Source organism: Monodelphis domestica, chromosome 3 (genome assembly GCF_027887165.1).
Source record: "Monodelphis domestica isolate mMonDom1 chromosome 3, mMonDom1.pri, whole genome shotgun sequence".
Classification (NCBI taxonomy): domain Eukaryota; kingdom Metazoa; phylum Chordata; class Mammalia; order Didelphimorphia; family Didelphidae; genus Monodelphis; species Monodelphis domestica.
Window position 1 is genome coordinate 286,236,969 of NC_077229.1, and position 22,076 is coordinate 286,259,044.

The following is a 22,076-nucleotide window of genomic DNA, read 5'->3' on the forward strand; positions in this document are numbered from 1 at the left end:
TTCCAAGTTCTTTCTTACTCTTGGAGTAGATTTATATTTTCAAAGTAGATTTATAGTCTTTGATTTCTGATGTATGCTAGTCCTTTAATTATATAATATATAACAATTATAATTATAATATGCTCACTCTTTCAGTTTGGTCTTTGTCACCAGTGCCTACGTTGTCACATGCTAGGTATCTAATAAATGCATGTTGATTGTTATTTCTTATTTCTTAATAAACAAACAAAAATCGTGTTACTTTCATACTTGATGTATTTCATTACTGTCATTTTTCAAAGTGGTAACAAGACAGGTGAGATAGGGTCAAGAACCATTGTATTAAAGCATAGTCTGGACAAGTTTCTGCATTCTGCAACACAGTTTTGCCAATGGGCAGGTAATTATTTATATTTGTAGCCTGTTCAAGCATATAGATATTATTATTTTGACATTTGGTACTCCTCCCTGGGCATAGGCTATTAATTTAGGATAGACTACGATAGTTTTCTGAAAGGCTATGAATATTCCTCTGAAAGTATACAACTTTCTTGTAGGAAATAAAACACCCCCTAAGAATTAAAGAGACACGCATAACCTTAAAAAGAAAATAAATGAGTAATATGTTTCATCTCAATTGAAAAGACTCATTGACTGTATTTTCCCTTTAAACCATCTGTAAACACTCTCATTAGGATTTATATCTATAAAAAGTTATAAGTAACCAGAAATTTTAATTCTTATTAAGTGAATTCTTACATACATACATACCAAAAACACAGCAGGCTACATAGGCTTAGGAAAAAACTACCAAGAAAAGCAGAAAAAGTAAATTTATTGCAAAATACAGTTCTTCCTCCCCACCCCACCACTGGCTATTTGTTCCCTTTCTGTTTTTAAGGACTGAAACACCAGAAGTACAGAAAATAATTGATCATTTGCATTGGTTAATAAGAATTAACTTATTCATTTGTAGGACATTTCCAATTCTAAAACTTCCAACATACATTATCATTTCAGTCATGGGACTGTCGTTATAAAATCAGTTTTAACAGAGAACATTAATGGTATTTCTGAGAGATAACAACTAATGATACTCAAGTGGTTTTTAAAACAATGAAAATCAACACAGGACGCCTTTGGCTCTCAGACTTCTACACAATTTCCCCCCACCCACACCCGGGCCCCCTCTGTGAATTGTAACAATTGCTTCGCTTAGTTGAAGCAGAAATACATTTTTGAAACAATCAAACTTTATGTTCACATCTATGAGAGTCAGCAAGCTGTAGTAGATAACGTGGCTTGATTTGAAGTGAAGAAGGCTTAGGTTCAAATCTGATCTCCACCATTTACTATTGGCACAAGATATGGAATCTTCCATAGCCACATGAAACTCTCTATGACAATGAGTTATAGATGACTTGGGGTTTGCCTTGGTGGAAAGAGCTCCATACCACCAAAAGCATTGGTCTTTCCTGCATTGATGATTAAACACATACTTCCACTTTTGTTCCTTCCCTAAAACAGCTAAGAGGACTGTGTAGTATAGAAAGACAAGCTGGGAATAAATTAAAGTTGTAGTAGTTACCTTTTTCTCTTTATTCAGAAGACTTTCACCGTGAAAATCCATGCAATTAGCTTTTCATGTTGCTAATTAACCCTTACTATGTTCCTATCAGTATTAGCATCTTTCCTCAGAATCACAGCACAAATCAATACAAAAGTGCCTTTTGAAATGTTTTTAGCATGACAATTTGGTTTTAATTGTCCCATTTGTTATATCTTACCTGTGTGTTTTAAAAATGTTATTTCACATGTAACATGAATAATAACATATATGATATTGTATTTAAGACCTTGAGTAATATGTGCGATGGGGAAAATATATTGATTTCTCTCTTCTATTCTAATCCTTATTTTCATTTTAAGGAACACATAGACTAGAAATTGCCACTGAGGAGAAATGAGGCAACGGAAATAAAAAGTCCAAGCAGGCACCCCAGTCACTATCTTACCAATTAATAGACAAAGAAAAACTGTTTTTTTTTTCAGACAGAAAATCATCTCCATGACATTTACAGTTTTTATCCATAGATATTTCCAGTCTAATGATAAAATCTCTTAACAAACATTTGTTTAAAATAACTGTGCTCTTTTCTGGACTGCTGCATAATCAAGAAGTTTAAAACTTTAAAAAGTATTCACTTAAAATATTTTACATATATACATGTCAGTTTTAAATCTTTTCATTTTCTGCAAAAACTTCAAAATTGGTTTTTGTTTTCATTTCTCTGACTGAAGTAAAGACATTTCAATAATCCTAAGGTCCTTTCCTTATCTTATTTTGCATTTTTCTACTCATTGCCTTGTAAATAAATGGATTTAATAAATTAGTCATGCCATTTTCTACTGATAAAAGTTCAGAGCTATGAAGATATAGAAAGGAGAGTTGCCCTCATGTCTAGGCAAGCTTGGCACTCCAGGGCAAAGTGCTTGAAGATGACCTTTGTCTGTAGAGTCAAAGAATCCACCAAGAAATATTGGCAGTTATTAGGTAAGAGATTAGAGCTGTGGTTTCATTGGTAAAAAGAATACTCAGGAGAGGATATTCTCTCTACTGCGCAAGTATGTATACCTTCTATACAATATATAGTTTGTGAGTGTTGCTTAAGGCACTCAGAAGGTAAGTGACTTGCCCAGGATCACACAGACATTATATGTCAGAAGTGAGTCTTGAACCCATATCCTCCTGTTCCTCAGACAACTCCAATATTTCACACTTCTTATTTTATTGGTTATTAAAATTCTAACATTTATATTCACTAAATCAAAGTGAGATGATGTCCTTTATATCAAACAAGCTTAAAATCTTACATTTCACTACCTTTGACCATCTACCCTTTTCCCAGGCATCTCTATTCATAGAAAAGATACACAGGGTTCAAGATTACATAAAACATTTTAAGTGGATCATTGCCTCCCTGTTCTGTGATAAAGGAAAGGAAAATATTGTTTTGTATATAATTAAGAAAAGAAATAACTGATAACCTTTAAATGAAAACTAACGAATCAAACCTTGAGGAAATTTAACTTTGAAAGAGAGAGAGAGAGAGAGAGTAGATGCTGACAAAAATTTCAACTTACAACCCCTGTGACAAACTTTTGAAGAATTGTTTACAGTTGTCACTAGGATCATAAGATTTAGAGCTAGAAAGGACCAACTCCAAAATCCCCATTATGCATATGAGGTATCTGAGGCACAGAAAAGTTATGGCCTAGTAATACTAGTATTAGTTCACACTAATTTACTGTGTTAGTATTTGCAAAGCTCTTAACAGACAGTTGATTTCATTGACCTCTAGGTAGCATGGGCTCCTAAAATAACAAATCAGGTTTGGATCCCAATTGTTTGACTCCAAATAATGGACTCTTTCCACAACACCTCACTGCCTCCCTCTTTTATTTATTTATGCATGTCTTTGCTAATGTCCTAAATTTGGGTTCCAGATGATCTAAAAACTCAAGTCCCTCTTCATCCTGCCGATCACTGCAACAGCCTACAGAGCCAGCTACAGATCCTTTTCCTTCATAGTTATATGAAAGGACATAGTCTTTAGAATGCTTGTGCTCTTCATCCTGTCCACAGAGATACACCTTCTGTAGAAGAAGAAAACATATTATTATTATTTTTTAAAAAACACCAAACATATTCACATAAAATAATTTCTTTGATTTACCTTTTATTGTTTAATTTTTAATCAGAGTGTGTCCTCTAATGGATTCCTACATATAAAAAATGCACATGATTGGTCTAAATTATATTCATATTTCATATAAATATTTAGCAAATAAATGTTTCTAGTGATTTACAATGATATAAATTAAATTATATGTCTATTATAAAACTCACTTGCATTTTTCCAATCAAATTCACGAATACTTGAGGGTTTTTTTGTTTGCTGAATAAATAAGTGCTTCACATAACCAGGACAGATTATGTGGTAGATGATGTTTACATGGAACTATAGAACTATAATCAAATATTTCAAACTAGCTAATGTCTAAATTGGATGATAAATCTGTATGTTAACCAAAAAGAAAAATGAAGAATCAAAATAATCTTGTCATTAGCCATCTGGTTGAAGTAATTTGCTGATGTTGAATGTAACTCTGAGTTCCCCATCCATCACCGAAAGCAGTTGATGGCTACATATATTACAATTGTAAACTATGTACTTTAGTGCCAGATGCTTATCCTAAATGCATCAAACATATTTATAATTATGATAAGCTTATGATCATGTAAACCTTATTTAATTTGATGTTATTGGTAGTATTGAAGCAAGAAAGATGCCAAAGGTTTTCTTTTACTAAAACATGCCTGCACATAGTTACACTTGACACTCTTGTCGAATATCTCTTTAAAAAGTGATGTTAAAAATTTTTGTTGACGATAAATCAAGGAAACCAGGTATTAGGAGCTTTAAAATCACAAGAAACTGGCAAAATGCAGTTGATAGTAACAGGATGACCAGCAACACCAAATTCACAGATGTCTATTATATAGATAATCACACTGGCATAAAACACACACACACACACACACACACACACACACACACACACATAATGTAAACTTGGGATAATAAGAGCTTACTTCACCAAGACGTGGTTGTGTAAAACTGTGCCAGTCAGTGTAGGCATATCTTCCATTATCCCCCAACCCCTGTCCTGATCCTTTGTATGATTCCAGTGTTTGATGTCCTCCACTTTTGGTTGATTCCAAAGTATAACCTCCTTTGACCATCTCAAAACTTTGCTGTCCACCAGTTTTGGTTCCTTGTCCACCAAGTGTCCCAATGGAGATAATTGGCTCACAAATGTTCGTAGTCTGTGTGGGAAGTCTAATATTTGCTTCCTAAAAAGAAAATTTTGTAAAAATACCAAATAACAGTTAATTTTTTATTCCATCCATATATTTTCATTTGCTGTTTCATCTCTAATAACACAAAAGCATGAGATTCATAAGTTTTGTCTTTTTTTACTTAAAATCCTAATAATGAAAATAATGAAGCAAGGACCCTTTAAAATGTTCAATATGATAAATATCCGTGGACCAAAAATAAAAGGCCTACACTACACAGTAAATTAACAATTTGGTATTTTGTTGTTGTTTCCATAGAATTAAAAAGACTTCATATTATGTCTATAAAAGGCAAAGATACATTTACTTGAAGTCAAACTATTATTCCAAAAATAACATGCTGGATCACACAATCAGCAAGAAGGTAGTTTGGAAGCTTTATATAAATACATTCAATGTTAAACCTCAAAATAAAATATTTAGATGGCAGATAGTGATTACAGCTGATTCTGTAGGATAAAAGATAGATACTCCCACTCCCACACAAATTTAAAAAAAAGAAAACTCATAAATTAACACCATAAAATGTTACCATAAAGAGCCCTCACTCAGTGTCACTCTCCCATACAAATCTGCACATCTGCCACACTGAGTATGAGTCACTTCTTAGCTTTCTTCCTGGGGACCACAATTTAAGGCTCTCCCGTGACTACAGCATTTCTACCTAAAACATCTCCCCTATCCTTACCCCATCCCACAAAAAGTAGTAGACACTCCTAGTAGATCTTCCCACTTTGTGAAGCAAGGGAGGAAAGGGCAATGAAGAAATATGGAGCAAGAGCGCTCAGTGATGTAGGCTAGAGAGGAGCAATATTGACAGTAATGAAAAAAAAAAAGGCCTGGAAATTGGTGGGGGAGGGGAACCAGTCAATCCTCTCCTCCATGAGGCTACTTAGGGCAGGGACCCTGGCAGGTCCACAGGGTAAAGAAACTGAAGGTGTCCAGCACCTTAGCCTGTGCAGCAGTGGAAGGAGAGGGTCAAGATGAAAGGAAAATATAAGAATAGGACTTTGAGACTGTGTCTCAATAAAAGTCAAGTGCATAAAGAAGATTAATCAATAAAAATATTCATAAAAAGAAAAGCAAGAATAAATAAACCTCAAAAAGAAACCAAAATATTTAAAACAAATAATATCATATGAAACAAAGAAAAGTGTTATTGTCTAACAAAAAGAGAATTCTGTGGCCTCGGAATCACACCAATTTGGAGTGGGAAGGGATCTCAGTGGCCATCTATTCTAACCTGTAATTAAAAGAATTACCACTCTAAAATACTTAACAAATGATCATCCAGCCTCTACTTTAAGGCCTCCAATGGAGAGGAAAACCACTATTTCCTTCCATTGGACTTTTGTATGATTGTTCAGAAATTTGTCATTACATCAAAACCTAACTGATTCTGTGTTATTTCTATTCTTTTCTTCTGGTTCTGCCCTCTGGATTGGCCAAAAAGCAAATCTAATCCCTATCCAAATAACAGCCTAAAAGTGTTGCAGAGAATAATCACTTTTACCTGAACCTTCTCTTCTCCAGTTAAACAACCTTAATCACTTAATCTTCCATTTGGGATGACTTAATAACCTTATCCCTGATAATCCATCCCATTTTGTTCTTTCTCACCATTTCCTAGGCTTCTAAGCTTTGCTGGAAACTAAAGACATCAGAATGATTTAAACAACTACAAATTTGTTCACTCCTGCTTGGCAGGCCTCCTATTCTATTTATTGATTTACTGTTTCATACTCTGCAGGTTTCCAAAATTGTTCCCCTCTACTCAAGTCCCCAACTTCATGCTAGCCTCTCCCAGATTAACAGAAGGAAACCTACACTTCTCTACTGAAAATATGGGACCCATTCAATTTCTGTGGTGTGGTGCCTTCGATGATCCTGGTAAAATTAATCTGGGAGGTGCAGCTAGAGTGTACTAGCCTTTGGGAGAGTCTAGAAGATTGGTCAGAAGCTATTGTAATACTCTAGTTTTGAGGTAAGCTTAGTTGGTTAAAACCTCCAAATCTCAAGTGGTTAATTCACCAGAATAGAGAGGCAGCCTGGTACCATGGATAGAGGGCAGTCTGGGTTCTAGTCTTGCCTCTGCCACATGCTGGTGGTGTGACCTTGGAAAAGTCACAGAACCTCTCAGCACCTTCAGTAACCCTCTAAAACTCTAAGTTATAGAAAAATGCCTCATGCTTCTTTTCCTAGCAAGCATGGCCCTTTCCATCATTCCCTTTCCTTCTCTAATCTTAAATCTCTCTATCCATTGGTTCCTTTCATGCTTCCTATAAGCACAACTAGACCATCCTTCAAAAACAAGGAAACCCTTCACTTGACTCTGGAGTCCCCCAAAGCCTACTAAATATTTTATATTTGGAATCTCATTTGTGCCTTGCAAAAACACTGGGAGGAATCATTCTCATTTTACTACACTATAGTATCTACCTCACAGTGTAAATGATTAGTGGAGTGCAAATTTAAGTGAAAGACAGTGTAGTTTAGTGAAAAGTTCTGAACCAGGAATTGTGGAAGACCTGAATTCTAATCCTGAACTCTTATACTAAATGTGTTGTTATGGGCTGGTCAAACATTTCAGTTTCAGCTAACTTCTTTACCAACTATTTACTTCCATTGAGGCTATGTGAGAGGAAATTAAGCTCAACAGTTTTCCCCAATATCCTATGTTCCTGAAGAATTGAGCCAAGCACCATATTTATATACTCTATCATGATAAATTAAAAGATTAATTTTGACTAATAAAATTAAAGATAAATTAACATGTGAACAATTAAAGGAGATCATTGAATTTCACTTTGCAGTTAATTACACAATCAAAAACAAACAAAAAAGATTGAAAAAAATTTACCGTCACTTCTTCTCCTGGGGCTTCTGTGTTTGATACTATTAAATTCTGTTGAGCTATATCTTCTGGAAAGCATTTTTGTACTGTTTTCTGAGTGGTGACACAGAAGCAGACAAAGAGGGAACCTAAAACAAAATACTTGAATTAACTCTTTCATTTATTTAAAATTTTATTGGACAGGTTTCTGGGGATACCCCCAGGGTTCTTAGCTTATTGGTTGAACTCTAATTTCTTCTTAAGAACTTTTCTACCTCTTACAAATTAAAAACAACCAATTTCCTAGTAGTGGGAACCACTTTGGGAAAAAAGGAGTCATGAACTTTATAGAAATATCTTAACAAATTAATTCATGTATTTTAGTTTCTATATTTCAGTAATTCAGTAGCTATCATAAGACTAAAATGTAATTAGAAAGTTAAATAAAAATATAGAATCTAAACATGTATTAATTAATGCTATTCATTGGTAATTAATTAGATCCTTAACATGATATATAACAAAACAGTTAAAAGCACTAGGGCCAAGAAAAGAGAAATTTTGACTTCTATGTTCACTGCCATTTTATAGGAAACTTAAAGGGCACATTGATATGCCAATATATTAAAAGAATTGTAGTAAGTCTTCCAGTATATTACTTCTCTCTAAGTGATTTAGGAGAAAACAGTGGAAGAAAAATCACATAAGAAAAAGAAGAGTTTTGATTGGTATAGAAATACCCACATGAATATCACACATCTTTCAAAGTATTAGACAGTTTCCAGCTTTTGAATTAAATTATTGTTTGTTTGTTTTTTCAGAAATTCACACCATGCCTTTTCTAGATATTCTCCTTTGAGAAGAAGATTAACACCCACTCCAAGGTCAAAGAGGTGGTAATAAGTAGAAGAGATGAGATTGGATTCCAGATTCTCTCATATTTCCATTATTATAACATTTTCTTTTTGGGAGCATTTGATGTAGCACTGTCTCCACTGTCTGCTATATCATCCCAATCTCCTTCCTCCTTCCTGTTTTATGCTTGATTCTTCCCCATTCCTCTCAATCAGTTTCAAGTTTTAAAAATAAAATTAATTTTAAAAATTGCATGCTCCAAAAGCCTTGGAGAGATGGTTTCAACTTTTATTTTTGGTGGTTTAAGGAAACTACATAGGAAAATATAAATAATTCTAGGATTTGAAAGTATTTGTTGGAGCAAATTAATCTTAAAATTAAATTATTAAATATCAGTTAATGACTATTAAAATTGTATTCATATACAATCTGGAAAAAATAAAATTAAAATTAAACTATCAGTCATTTAAATAATAATAGCTGACTTTATATTCTGTTTTCAGGTTTGCAAAATGTTTTATAAACATATTATATGATATTGTATATTGCCTCTACCTTATGAAGACCCTATGAGAGGTACTACAAGTTATTCCCATTTTAAAAATGAGAAAAATGGGAGATCTAGAGAAATCAGTTAAGTGAATTTCCAGGATTACACAGATAGTGAGTATTAGAGGTTGATTTAAATTCTGGTCTTCCCAACTCATCTCTAGGATCTCTTCACTACTCCATGGTAACGCCTTCAAAACAAACAGTAAGTTAATGATTAAGCTATAGAACATTAAAATTTTTTTTTTTGCTCTGGACTAGATAACCGCTAAGATCTCTTCAAGATTTAAATTTATGATTTTATGATGCCATAACAGAACCATGAACCACAGGGTAGACTTACATTTAAAATTTATCTGAACAAAATCACTAGTTCATATCTGAATAACCATAGTTCTAAAGAGAACTATAGTTCCTGCATGGATAGAATTCAACTAGCATACTCAGTCAAGAATGTATCTTTTGGGGCAGCTGGGTGGCTCAGATTCAGACCTAGAGATGGGAAGTCCTAGGTTCAAATCTGGCCTCAGACACTTCCCAACTGTGTGACCCTGGGCAAGTCACTTGACACCCATTGCCTAGCCCTTACCACTCTTCTGCCTTGGCGCCAATACACAGGGCCCTGACTAGGAGGTCATCTATGTGACTCACATACACATTCCTAAGAAATGCCAAAATGAGGTGCCCTATTTTTTTGGTTGAGTAGAATACAAATACTCTCCAAATATGACAGTAAGAGCTGTCCAATGCCTCAGAATGGGAAAAGAACCATAGTAGATTTAAACAAAGTAATTTTACCATCATCTCCCTCAAGGAAATAGTGCCTAGACCCAAGTTTCCTCATCAATAAAATGAGAAGATTGGATAAGATTAATTCTAAGTCCCCCTCTAGTTCTTTAATTTTGTGTTTCTATAGAAGTTCATAAATTGGATGATATTATGCAAAGGTATTAATGGTCACACAAATGCAATAATTTAATTTAATTTGAGAAAAGGCAAGATAAATAATTATACTTACATAACAGCATTGCAGAGCCCAGCACCATTGAAAGGATTGCCCACCTTCCAAGATGTATATTTGGAGGTGATACATCTCTCACCTGACCAAAAGGTTTCATTTTACATTCGCTTGGTAAAGTACAATCACACAATCTGACTCCTAAATGAGACACTTCACCATTGCCATGCCGATCATTTATTCTAATGGGGACTGAATAAAAATCACTCTTGAGACCTTCCCGTGGCTGAATTATTGCAGTTGTATCTGGAAGAAGAGAAATATTGACATGACATTAACAAGACCTTTCAATGCAAATTAATATGTGTATTTTTTTAAAACCCTTACCTCTGTCTTGGAGTCAATACTGTGTATTGACTCCAAGGCAGAAGAGTGGTAAGGACTAGGCAATGGGAGTTAAGTGACTCACCCAGGGTCACACAGCTGGGAGTGTCTGAGGCCAAATTTGAACCTAGGACCTCTCATCTCTAGGCCTGGCTCTCAATCCACTGAGCTACCCAACTGTCCCCTCAAGTTGTGTATTTTGATGAAAATTTTTAAGGAAAAAGAAAATCAGGTGGGCATTTTTATTTGAGGTCATGCATTCTTTTATAGGATAAAAGAAATAATAACATTCTCCCTTAACTTTTGAAGAAAAGCTCAGGCCCTTTCTAGTGTTAGTGTTTAAACATTAGCAAAACAAACAAAACCCCTACATTTTTCTATATTGATATATTAACAATTTTAGTTAACCCGAGTTAACTAAACCCTATTTAACCTTATTCATTAGAGGATTTACAGAGTAGAGAAGTATAGATGTGCTTAAAAAAAAAAACCCCAAACAACTCTTATCATCTATCTTAGAATCAATACTTTGCATTGGTTCCAAGGCAGAAGAGTGGTAAGAACCAGGCAATAGGTGTTAAATGACTTGCCTAAGGTCACATAGCTAGGAAGGGTTTGAGGCTAGATTTGAATCTAGGACCTCGCATCTCCAACTCTGGTTCTCTACCCACTGAGTCACCCAGCTGCCCCCAACATTGCTTTTTAATAACACTTGTTTATCCTTCCCCCCCCCATATTTGAGATCATTACAAACAAATGCTAACAATCTTCAAATTCACAAGAAAAGATAGAGATTCCTGTAAATTACAAGTAGAAACATTTTACATTTTTACATACCACTTTTTTTCCTAAGTATCCAGAGTTTATTAGATAAATTATCCAACTTAAAGTCAAAAGGTGGACCGTTTGTTGGCCCATCACGATCCATAGCTTCTATTACAGCACCTTCATCCCCATGACGGCAAATTGTCACATTATCCTTAATTACTGGTGAATGATCATTTATATCTTCCAGACGGACCACCAGTGTTCCAGTACAAGATCTGCCAACTGAAACAATAATTCTTAGATGAAAAATAATTGGCTTCAGTTCACTAATAGTACAACAAATTAATATATTTATAATAAGAACAGCTGGTAGGCACAATGGATGAAGTGCTGGGTCTAGAGCCAGAAAGTCCTCCGTTCAAATCCTCAGAAACTTACTAGCTATTTCTCTCAATTTCCTCAGTTGAAAAAAAGGGGGTAATACCCCCAAGAGTTGATGTGAGAATCTAATGAGATAATATTTATAAGTTGCTTAGGTCAGTGCATAGCAGATAGTAGATACTATATAAAAGCTATTATTATTGCCAATAATAATATTATTGTTATTATTATTATAGTTATTATTATTAACCTTTGCCACTCGTTAGCACTATATTTTTCCATGAATCATCTAATCTCTTGGGGACTTAATTTGGGGAGTAGATGTCTCCACTGACTGTAAAACAGAAGACAGACCAGCTGATATTCAAAGTCTTGGTGCAAAAATTGAAAAAAAAGTATAAAGTCCATTAAAATAATGAAAGCTCAAGGTGAATTCAATAATACATTTTAATAATTTCTTATTTTCTTTAAATATGGGAATTTTACCTCATTTTAAATGTATTATATTATCTCTATGACTGAATGAGAAATCAAGTATAACAAACTTATAATGAAGAGATGGGATTAAGTCATCTTAAGGTCCCTTACTGCTCCATATTGTAAAGATGATATTAGAAAATAAGTATTGTTTTGTTGATTTATGGATAAAAAGTAGAGTGCTGGCTTGAGAAAGAACTGGAGTCTGAAGCAGAGCTGGGAGAGCATGTTGATTCCAGATGCTGACAGTTATAACCGTTTTTCTGTCAATTACTCTCTCTGACAGTTGGCAGAGACACACTCTCAGAGACTCTCTCAGGGCTGGAGGAGGTAACATCTTTACCTCTCTCTCTGTTTGAGGGAAAAATCTGAAGGAGCTTAGTGTTTTCCTTTCCAAACTTGGGAAACTGTGAACTTTAGATTACTCCACCATATTTAGTCTAACAAAATCAGGAATGTCTACACCCATACTTAAGTATCTAGGAGGATGACCTGTGATAGACATGTGCTAGCAAATGACAAATCAGAAACAGCTGACAGACCCCTGGGCTGCAAGTCAAGCTTAAGCTACCATTGGTACAGGTGAGACACAGGAAAATGATGTAAAACCATCTAGATATTTCACTTCACTTCTTCTCTCTGGCCTCTTTTGCAGTGGAGAGGTGGCTGGTGGCAGCATGCTGAGCCTTTTGGCATCTTGGCATGGTGGCAGCTATTGTCCTCTTTAGTGGTGAGCTTTCCTTGATACCATACTGAAGGAAGCCTAGTAACCTAGTTCAGGTGAGGCATCTTCTCTGAGCTCTCTTGGAGTTTAGGCTGATTTTTCTTCCTTTACCTTCCAGACACTATCCACTTAGAAGCCTCTAATCTTCTTCAGAAACCTTGTGGTGGAGAACTTTGAACTCCCCCTGGCACAGGCCAGGCAGGAGAAATCCTATACCCTTTCCCTCTCTCTTCTCCTTGATTTCTTCCCTCTATATTGATTAAACCACCATAGATTTCCAAATTGACTTGAGTATTTTATTTGGGATATCCCCTGGTGACCAAAAATTAAATATAGATTAGGTCATACCCCTAAATTATCCTTACAAAACACTATTGAATATCTTTGGTGGTTTTTATAAATTGTTTAACTCTGAGAAGACCAAAGAAAAACCTGGTGTTTGGTTTGGTCTTTGAGTCTGTTAAGGCTCAGAGTCCTAACTTGATTCTTATTGAGACTCAATCAGCTAGCCTTTTAAGACAAAGTTAAGAATTATAAGGGTAATAGCAGTAGTTTTTATTTAGATAGTATAAATTTGGGTTAGTCAGATCATGGAGGTTTAGTGTAGCCTGTGAAACACAGTTCCTTGTGGAAGCTGGGAGTTTATTTGGATGGATTTAGAATCCCTTAAAATTAGAAATGCTTCTTTATCCTTATATATTTCAATAAATATTTTATTTTTATAAAAAATATCTTTAGCATCCTTGTGCCTGGCACTGAAAGGAAGTTCACATTTGAACTTCACTTCATCACTAAAGATACTTTTGATTGCCTCTATCAAAAGTATCAAAACAGTTTTGAACCTATATTGAACAGTTTTTCCATCTAAATATTTTATTTTATAACTTGCCAATTTTATTTTTATAATATATCTAAGATCTATGATTCTTATTTTATATTTCAGATTTCTATTTAGCTAACAGAGTTGAACAGGATCAAAGAATATTGGTAAATAAATTACTCAATGTAACAATAGAGGGTGAAACTTTTCATATTCATCTGTGGCCAAATCATAAATTGTCAAACTAAAATTTTAGTTCTGAGAACTGAACAAATATGGGTACAACTGATTGATTCACTTATTGTTCTTTCTTACTTAGAAATTAGCCATCTATATGTAATAATATCTATCAATATATGTGAAATAATCCATGTTATTTTGAATATATTATAAAAGCTTTTGCTTTCAATTACATGTGACTATAACCCATGTTCTGGTTAACTGAATCTTAAAATAAAAATTGTACAAGGCAATATTTAGATTTAATTGCCAATTTCAGATTTAACATGACAAATATTATTTTTTATCACTCTGATAAGTAAAATACTGGGAAACCATTCTCCTAAATGCTATAAAATCATCCTTTTCAAGATCATGTCCTATTTGTTATGAAGATTTTGTCCCTAGACCTCAAATAGTTGTTTATCTTAAAAATGTATATCTAATGAACAAATATCTATATGTGTGTTATAATTTTATATAAGCAAGTGGATTTGATCTCATTTTGAACAATGAAAAGAGAGATATAAAAATTATTTGACCAAAAAACTGGATTGTGAGTATATTTACCCTTCACTAAAATTTTCAACATTTGACCATTATTTAAAATGTATTTTTGTGTACTGTGCCACATTAACTTTCTGTGAGAAGGTGATCACAATACAAATGTCATTATTAATAAAAGTCAAAAACCTAAACTTTTTTGAAAAAAGTTAAAAAAAAATCTTCCATGAAAGCTCATAAGGAAATCTTATCAAATAAAGTAATCATGAATTGCATGATAACATAACTTGAGTCTTAAAATATTGAGCTTTCTTATGAATTTTCCTGTACACCCTTCTGTACACCATTAACTTTCCTAATATATATTAGTGAGATGATAAAAATATTAAATATCAATTTGTATGTATGAATATTTTAGATAAAAGTTATGGAGACTTAGATATTTAATTTGTTGCTGAGAAATAAAGAGCAAAATATTGATATTTTAAATTTCTGCATTTACGTTCATGTCTTTAAACTTTATTGGACCTCATTTAATGAGATTTCTCAAAGATTTAAGTGAGAATTAAGATTAAATTTTATTATAGCTTTAAAATATCATTTTAAAAAAACTGTAATAGGATTTATTTTTTATTTCTTACATTTATATGAGTATAATGACAAATCAGCATACATCATGGACCCATGAATTTTTTAATACCTTTTAAATTAAAATCATTTCTGTACTACCATTCTCAGTCTAAAAATAAGTCTTCTTGGAAAACAGAAGCTAAGTAAGAGCTACGTAAGTCTTTCTTCTCTGTTATCATTATTGCCTCTGTTATTGATCATTGCATAGAGGCATTGCATAGGGGTTGAATCCTAGCACTCCTTTGATTTTCCTTTTGCTTTAATTAAGAGAAGGGTCCTTCTTAGTTACATTTAGCATTTGTTGGCTGCATTAGCTCACCCAGAATTCATACAGCAGTACATTTTCTTTTTAAGACTTTGCTATTCTTTTGTCTTTATTTTGGACATTGTTATTGTATACCACATATCTTGGACTGAAACTCTTGTGATCTGGAGCCACCAATGTTGTTCACATTTTTTCTGGGCAGGTATCATAGTGAAATGAATATACATTTGTTATGATTGCCTCATTTGGGGTTCTTAATGACTTGTAATGATCCTCAGTGTCCTGGGATAAACTATAGCTCTTCTATAGTTCTTGAGTCTTTTAAAATAAGACAGGAAGGGAAAATCTCAATAAATTCTTTTCAAAACATAGTTTAAGCCCTTATATGTACAAAGGCAGAAGATGTCCTGGGCTGTTAAGGCCTTTGGTAAATATTTTTCTGGAGCTCTTGTTTATATAATTAATTTTGCAGATGGCACAAAGCCGTGAATCAAAGAAACATACTAAATAACAGTATCCAAAATATATCTTTAAATAAGAATGTGTCCAATGAAAAAGATTGCTTTTTAAAGGGATAAGTATAAGTCTCCATATTTAGATTCAAAAGATAAATTACATAATACAGTATATACAGTATAGTATATACATATATAGTAATTCATGGTTTTATAACAAATTGTGAAAAAATCTGAAGGATTAGTATAATATATGTACAATATGAGTCCATATAATATGGATGGTAGAAATGATGAAATAATCTTAGGCTTCATTAATAGTGTTTCACTGCCATAGTAGGAAATGTGATCATTTTTTTCCCTTGATCAGATCACATTTGGGGTATTACACTCAGATTGAGCAAAGTATGTTTTAGGAGAAACATTTATGAGCTTCCAAAGGAAGGTAGTTAGAATGATATGGAGACAAGAGACTGTGCTATAGAGTGATTAGGTGAAAGAACCAAGCAATGTATTACTTACAGAAGAGAAAATTTAAGAGGTACATTAGAACGCCCTTCAAATGCCTGAAGGATAATTATGTTCCATAGTAATAGCTCACAAATTCTATGATGCTTTAAGGTTTAGAAAATATTCTTAAAATGGTGGCATGAAATTGGTTGTGCAATTTTCCCATTTTTAAATATAAGGAAATTGAATCTCAAACAGAGGAACTGTCCTTTCCAGAGAAACACAACTATAAATGTATCAGTAATAGAATCTCACAACCAATTCTTTCTATCTATTTATTCTCCCACACTATAAGCTAAATGGTTCTATTTAGCTCCAGAGGGCAGAATTTGAATGATGATGACAAAGTCACATTCAGGCTCCTCTCTAAGGAAAATCTTCCTGGAAAATTGAGCTGTCCCCAAAGTGAAATCAGCTGCTATCAGAAATAGTGGGCTCCTCATCAGAATTGATCTTCAGGGGAAGGCTAGATGGCTACCTGCCAGGGATGTTGTAGAAGGGATTTCTGTTTAAGAACGGTCTATAGTAGATAATTTCTGAAATCTCTCAACTGTGCAGTCATATTATATTTGTCAGATATGGTACTTACTTTTATCTACTGCAAGCACTGTGACGTTATATTGGTTGTTTTTTACAAATCGTGACTCTCTGTCCAGGATTTTAGTTGTTTTCAAGTTCCCTGTTTTCCTATCCATTTCAAACCAATGATCTTCATCTTGTAACATCCTATACCTAATGAGCAGATATGAAATGATTTATTTTTAGATTTATCATTTTAGGGAAAGCATTCCTTTTTCCTCATATTCCATATTAAAGAATACATGAAATTAAAAATAAACATGATTTAAATGTTACATACGTCAAGTCTTCACTATTGAAAGTTTCTGGGTCCCGTGCTTTATATCCCAAGATTTCTTTCCCAGCCGGCATACCATCCTGAGACTCGATAACTGTGACAGGAGGCTGGCACTCAGGTCCCTCATCAACATTTTTGACATTGACAGTGACAACAGTAGTGCAAGTAGAGACACCTCTGTTGTTTGCTCCTTTAGAGAACTCAGCTTCATTAACTACTCCAACTTGTAAAATAACTTGGCGACTGGCTTCAAAATCCAGTGGCTGTTCAATCAAATATATCTTGTTAGTAAAAAAAAAAGGCATAGCAGGCCCATTTTTATTTTTGTATTTTAATTTCTAAAGCATAGCAAACGAAAAAGGAAAAATTATGGAGCTGAATACAAAGGTATGTTAAAAATAAAAGCTGATTAGAAACTAATGGCCACTGAAGTTATACCTGAAGACTTTCCAACATAAGCTTATTGGATTTAGGCAAATGTTTCCAATGTTACTTCTTAAGTTTGACTGGTAAGCAGCAGTCTTCTTCTTTTATTTTAATCTGTTCTTAATCATGAATAAAAATGCTGAAGAAGTGATAGAACACTACTGTTTGAATAGTCTCACATTCCACATTATGTTGCTTCCCATTTTTTCATGCAAAAGGCACAAATCATTAAGAAAGAATAACCCCAGTAGAACAGGGTGATCTAGTAATTATTTAAAGAACCATACATACAGGGGCAGCTAGGTGGCTCAGTGGATTGAGAGCCAAGCTGAGAAATGGGCGGTCCTAGTTTTAAATCTGGTCTCAGAGACTTCCTAGCTGTGTGACTCTGGACAAGTCATTTATCCCCATTGCCTAGCCCTTGCCACTATTCTGTCTTAGAACTAATACATAGTATTGATTCTAAGATGGTAGTGAAGAATTTTTTTAAAAAGAAAAGAGGAAAAAAGAACCACATACACTTTGAATTTTGAGGCAAGCCCCCCCAAATACTGTAAATATAATTAATAACATTCAAATACTCAAATGGATCTGTTGGAAATTCACTGTATAGACCACAATGCCTCCTATCTTGCCTATTCTGTAGGATTCTTGCTATGGAACAAGTCATCATAATTTAATTAATTGCTTAGGTGCTTTATATATATATAAATTATAAAATTATATGTATAATTTGAAATCACAATCGAGATATAGAATAATAATAATAATAATGCATGCTTATCATTTCAATTTATTTACCTTGACGACACATAAGATGCCTGAATTTGTCATGGGGTCAGTAGTGATCTGGAACTGTCCATTTTCATTTCCTCTTAGGATAATATATTTCGCTCTTGAATGAGGAGTGTTAGGTAAGTCCTTATCCTCTATGTCCATGCGCAGGATTTCTACATTGATTCTGTTTTCTTCTACCTCTGTCACATACTGAAACAAATTTTATTATAATTTCACCATCTGCATATTTTCTAAGAGTAACATGCTTGTTATCCTCCCTCATCTCCACTCCTAACCCCCCAGCAAAAAAGTCAAATTAAGTTTATAAGCATTTTGTGATGTGCTTATGTGTCAGGTTCAATGAATGCTAAGTATTGGGGTAGAAAAGAAAGTCAAAAACAATAACTGCCCTCAAAAACTCAAAATCTGAGGCAGGTAGAGATGGAACTAAGAAAGACAAACTAATAACTATGTAGATATAAGATATACACAAGATAAATTAGAGATCATCTCAGATTTAAAGCACTAACATTTAGGTCTGAGAAAGATTTTTGCAGAAGATAGGAGCATAGATGATACTTGAAGGAATCCAGGGAAGCCAAGAGGCAGAGGTGAGGAAGGAGATTCTAAGGATGGGACACAACCATCAAAAATGCCTGGAGTTGGGAACTGAAATGTCCTGGGTAACAAACTGGAAAGAAGTTGGTGTCACTGAGGAGTAAGGTATAAGAAGACTGTGAAAGCAGGGCTTTAAATGAGAAACAGAGGATTTTGTGTTTGATTCTGGAGATGAGGAGCCTGGAATGTACTGAATGGGGGTGTGTGTGTGTGTAGTAACAGGGTAAAATATATGCCTTAGGTAGATTGATAGAATGCTCATTGAAGGATTATCTGGAATGGAAAGAGACTGGAGACCAGAAGACCAACCACCAAGCTTCTGCAATAGTCCAGGAGTAAAATGGTGAGGAAAGAAAGAACCACAGAAGAGAGATGTCATCAAAGGAGAATCAGTGGCAGTTAGTAAAAGATTGTCCAAGGGGAGATGAGAGTGAGGAGTTGAGGATGACGCAAAGCTTGTTAGTCTGTATGACTGTATGGGTGGTGGTGCCTTTGGTGGTGGTAAGGAAGTTAGTAAAATGGAGAAGGTTCTAAAGAAAAGATAATGAATTGAGTTTTGGACATGTGGAATATAAGATGTCTACATGACATCCACTTCAAGATATCCAGCAAGCAGATTCCTGGAGATCAGGACAGAGGTTAGAGCAGGATAAATAGACTTGAGATTCATCTACAGAGAAATGGTTATTGAATCCATAGGGAGATAATGAGAACATCAGTTAAAATAGTATAAAGAGAGAAGAGAAGAGGCTTAAGACAGAGAGGAGTGGGGCACCTTCAGATATCAGATGAAGATTTAGCCAATAAGATTAAAGAGTGGGAAGATAGGTAGGAGGAGAACCAGTAGAAAATATCATCCTAAAAATCTAGGAAAAAGAGAAAATCAACAAGAAATGGTTGATACTCAATGTCAAAGGCAACAGAAAGGCTAAAGAAAACATTAAGGACTAAGGATTAAGGCCATAGATACTGTGCATCAAGTCACAATATGAAATATCATTTTAGACCTTTAGTATGTTTAATTTATTTATCTTCTTCATCTATCCAAATTCCAAAGCCCAGATGGCCTTCTAGGTCAAGGAATCTTAATTAGCAATTCCACACCTTGTTGTGGAGTTTTCTTTTGAATACACTCACACACAAAGGCCACATATATATATATATATATATATATATATATATATATATGCACACACACATATATATATATATGTGTGTGTGTGTGTGTGTGTGTGTGTGTGTGTGTGTACATGTATATACATATGGCAGAAGTGAGGAAGGAGAGAATTCTAAGTATGGGAGACAGTGAAAATGTCTTGAGTTCGGAGCTGGAGTGTCCTGAGCTTTGTGATGCTGGGCAAGCCACTTAGCCCTATTTCCCTCAGTTTCCTCATATGTAAAATGAGCTGGAAAAGCAAATGACCACTCCAGGATCTCTCCCAAGAAAACCCCAAATGGAGTCATGAAGAGTCAGACATGATTGAACAACAAAAAAGTCACCATACAATCTACTTTGCTAGTGCCTCCTAAGATCCTTCAGGCTTTATCATCTGCCTGGCCTCTACACATTCCAGACCTTGAGGTGCTGCCATCTAACCTCCTGGTACAACCTCAAGACTCCTGAACTTTGCCATTCATTCCACTACTGCAGCCTTAGGACTTCTAGTCTTTCTATTACAGTCAGATATGACTGAAAAATGATTGAATATGTATATTTAGAGAGAATGTATTTATCTGTAAAATTACAAGAAACAACTTTCTGAAAGCACCAATTTTATAGAAATGATATTAAAATAATTAAAATGAAATGAAATAAATAACAATATGTTATGTAAAATAAATTAGATTAATAAATTTAAATTTAAGAGCATTTTACTAGAGAATCTATTATAGAAATAGCTGAAACAATCATTTCAGCAAAAGTTGTAGGATATAAAATATATTTACACCAGAATCTGTAATTAACAAAACTCAGGAGGAAGAATTAGAAAGAGAAATTTCATTTAAAATAACTGAAGAGAAAATAAAATACTTAGAGGGTAGTATTAAACTGCCATATATGTTTTTATTTAGCAGTTCTTTTTCTGGAGGTGGACATTCACAGTTCTTCAAAAAGCATTTCTGTTGTGATATATATTATTCTTTTGGTTCTGCTTGTTTTGCTTTTCATGGTTTTTTAAAATTAACATACTCATCACTTCTTACTGCACAATAGTATCCCAACACAATCATATGCCATAACCTGTTGGGCCGTTCCCCAATTGATGTGCATTCCTTCACACAAAAAGGGCTGCTATAAATATTTTAGAACATCCAGGTTCTTTTCCTTCTTCGTAGATCACCTTGGGAATGACCATATAGCTGTATTCTTGGGGCAAAGAGTATACACAGTTTTGTAACTCTGGGCATAATTCCAGACAGCACTCCAAAATGGTTGGATCAGTTCACAGTTCCACCAATATTGTATTAATATCTCCATTTTTTATCATTTCCTCCAATATTTGTCATTTTGCTCTTTTATCATTTTAATCAAGTTGTTCTGATTTGACTTTCTCTAATCAGTAATGATATAGAGCTTCCCCCCACCCCAAGTAATTATATTTGCTTTGATTTATTCACCAAAAAACTCTTGACATATCTTTTGACTATCAATTTCAGAATGGCTTATAGTCTTATACATTTGATAAAGTTCTCTATGTATTTTATATATAAGACTTTTATCTCAGAAGCTATAAAAATTCACACAAATTTCTAAGGTCCTAATTTTTTAGAGTTTTTTGTACAAACAATTTAAAATTTAATGTAATCAAAATTATTCATTTTATATCCCACAATTTTCTTTCTCTTGTTTATTCATAGATTTTTCTCCTATACATATATCTTATAGGTAATATATTCCATGTCATTCTTATTTGATTATGATATAATATGCATTCTCTTCAGTTATATTTCTTTTAGTTGTAGGAATCTGAAATTGCCTTCCAATTTTGTCATTTAAAATATTTTTTGTTATTTTTTCTTTCAGTTCTTTATTAGTTTTTCTGCCTGAAATACTCTCTACTCCAGGGAGTTCACAACTTCATAAAGGTTTTTAAAAATCTTTTTTTACACACTGTGGATTCTTATGTTTTATTTTGTTTTGTTTTTTAACTTTTCCTTCTGTG

The 22,076-nt window shown here is 33.9% G+C and overlaps 1 protein-coding gene across 2 annotated transcripts in view; it reads right to left on the reverse strand.

Annotated features, from left to right (window-relative positions):
• Window positions 1-795: 795 nt before the first annotated feature.
• Window positions 796-22,076, reverse strand: part of DSC1 (desmocollin 1) — a 39,906-nt gene continuing 18,625 nt past the window's right edge. The window contains exons 9-17 of one of the 2 annotated variants that reach the window (XM_007487212.3): window positions 18,319-18,504; window positions 17,095-17,354; window positions 16,825-16,967; window positions 11,320-11,532; window positions 10,159-10,404; window positions 7,764-7,885; window positions 4,637-4,897; window positions 3,717-3,762; window positions 3,502-3,636 (exon numbers count right to left, since the gene is read on the reverse strand). In XM_007487212.3, the coding sequence (XP_007487274.1) occupies window positions 3,727-3,762; window positions 4,637-4,897; window positions 7,764-7,885; window positions 10,159-10,404; window positions 11,320-11,532; window positions 16,825-16,967; window positions 17,095-17,354; window positions 18,319-18,504 (1,467 nt within the window). In that variant the 3' untranslated portion in view covers window positions 3,502-3,636; window positions 3,717-3,726. Of the gene's footprint in view, window positions 3,637-3,716; window positions 3,763-4,636; window positions 4,898-7,763; window positions 7,886-10,158; window positions 10,405-11,319; window positions 11,533-16,824; window positions 16,968-17,094; window positions 17,355-18,318; window positions 18,505-22,076 lie in introns of both variants that reach the window. The other variant, XM_001380444.4, reaches the window with a different exon arrangement.